The following is a 2,320-nucleotide window of genomic DNA, read 5'->3' as shown; positions in this document are numbered from 1 at the left end:
AAGGAAGAAAGGGAGCAGAGAAGGGCAACATCTTTGCAGGTTCTGAGAGTTAGGATGAAAACCTCTTTGGAGGACCATTATTTAGCACACTACCCTCTGGGATTGGAACTTGAGAAGAATTTTCATTCTTTCTTTTCTTTTAACCTGTAAGCAATTTTTTAAAGCACAGTGAGATTTAATGTCACAGATGTATATGATGAACTAATTATCTGAATACATTTTCTCCAGTTATTTGAAGAAAAATTAGTAACCCTTAGTGCAACATATAAAAATTATTTAAAAGTAATTGTGTATATGTATGTGTATAAAAATCAAAATTAAGGGCGCTTGGGTGGCTCACTCGGTTGAGTATCCAACTCTTGGTTTTGGCTTAGGTCATGATCCCAGGGTTGTGGGATTGAGTCCCACTTCAGACTCCATGCTAAGCATGGAACTTACTTAAGATTCTCTCTCTGTCTCCCTCTGCCCCTTTCCACAACTCTCTTCATCTCTAAAAGAAAAAAGAAAAAAAAAATAATCCAAATTACATTGAGTGAGAAAGCAGTTTGGTATGAATTAACTTTCTGGCTGTGTCTTTCACATCTTTGTTCCTAAGACTGTAAATAAGAGGGTTCAACATGGGGATCATGACAGTAAAAAACACAGTGGCCACTTTGACCAGGAGCCACGAGCTTTTGGAGTTGGGCACACAGTAGAGAAGAAGGATGATCCCATGGAAGATGGTGATGGTGGTCAGGTGGGAGGCACAGGTGGAGAAGGCTTTCTGGAGTCCTCCAGTAGATGGCATCTTGACTATGGTGACAACTATAAAAATATAGGAGGCGAGGATAATCAGGAGGCTACACACCTCATTGAATGTGGAAATGACTAAACACATCCTCTGACTAAAGGAGGGGTCAGAGCAGGATAAAGAAAGGATGGCAGAATACTCACAGCCAAAGTGATGTATAATGTTGGGACCACAGAAAGATAGTTCCAAAAGAGAGTATGTGAGTGTCAGGGAACATATTCCACCCCATGCATAGGTTCCAGCTACCAAGAGGGCACAGAGTTTCCGAGACATAGCCACTGTGTAGAGCAGGGGGTTGCAAACAGCCACAAACCGGTCATAGGCCATAACCGCTAACATGAACATTTCTGTAATCACAAATGCACAAACAAAAAAAAATTGCACCATGCATGCTTTGAAGGAGATACTTCTGTCTTCCATGACCAAGATCTCTAGCAGTTTTGGTGTAAATACACTGGAATAACAAATATCCAAAAAGGATAGATGACTGAGGAAAAAGTACATGGGTGTGTGGAGTTTGGGGTTGATCCTTACAACCGCAATGATGCCCAGGTTTCCCACCAGAGTGACTGTGTAGATGGTCAAGAACATGAGGAAGAGGGGTGCCTGGAGGTGTGGGTACTCCGAGAAACCCAGGAGGATAAATATAGTCACAGAGCTCTGATTTCCCTCATCCAGTGCCATGGTTCTTGATTTTAAAAAATAAATAAAGGAGGGGCGCCTGGGTGGCGCAGTCGGTTAAGCGTCCGACTTCAGCCAGGTCACGATCTCGCGGTCCGTGAGTTCGAGCCCCGCGTCGGGCTCTGGGCTGATGGCTCAGAGCCTGGAGCCTGCTTCCGATTCTGTGTCTCCCTCTCTCTCTGCCCCTCCCCCGTTCATGCTCTGTCTCTCTCTGTCCCAAAAATAAATAAACGTTGAAAAAAAAATTAAAAAAAAAATAAAATAAAGGAGAAGAAAAGAGAATTGAGCAGCGGAATCTGATAAGGAAGAGTAAAAGGAAGTCAGGACAGGTCAATGCAAGCAAGTGAAGGCAATGGGGTCAGTGCATACACATGAGTGCTCTGTTTCACTTTGGAGTCTTGACTTTTTAATTATGTGCAATTAGCTGTATCCTTCAGTACTTTAGTTTTCTCATCTGGAAAATAAGAAAAAAAATGGGGCTAATCAGTAGTAGTAAGTTATATAAATAACCTGTAGGTGTATATGATCCTTACAACGTTGAATATCCCAGGATAAAATATGATTATATGAGCACAAAGGAGACATATGACAAAATAAAAAACAAACAAACAAACAAACCTCTGAGCACATCATAGTACTCATATGATCATGTCAGAAGCCATGTTGGGAAAATTAAACACTTTTAATACATAAAGAAAAACATAACTTTATGTAAATATCTTTGGGGGAAAATGTATCATCAGACCTTCACAATTTTTGTATTGCTATATTGAGTATTTCCCTATTCTAGATGTAGCCCATTATCAAGGACTTAAGAGTTTCTTTAAGTGGTCTGGTCAAAAATTCCAT

General features: G+C 40.8%; 1 protein-coding gene across 1 annotated transcript; it reads right to left on the bottom strand.

Moving 5' to 3' along the window:
- Nucleotides 1-523: 523 nt before the first annotated feature.
- On the bottom strand, nt 524-1,474 carry LOC123602652 (olfactory receptor 5D18-like). Its single transcript, XM_045487112.1, has one exon. It carries the CDS (start codon nt 1,472-1,474, stop codon nt 524-526), a length of 951 nt encoding a protein of 316 aa, XP_045343068.1.
- Between the last annotated feature and the right edge of the window lie 846 nt (nt 1,475-2,320).

This window comes from Leopardus geoffroyi, chromosome D1 (genome assembly GCF_018350155.1).
Source record: "Leopardus geoffroyi isolate Oge1 chromosome D1, O.geoffroyi_Oge1_pat1.0, whole genome shotgun sequence".
NCBI lineage: Eukaryota > Metazoa > Chordata > Mammalia > Carnivora > Felidae > Leopardus > Leopardus geoffroyi.
The sequence above is the reverse complement of the archived record's forward strand: the minus strand, read 5'-3'. Positions and strand labels throughout refer to the sequence as shown.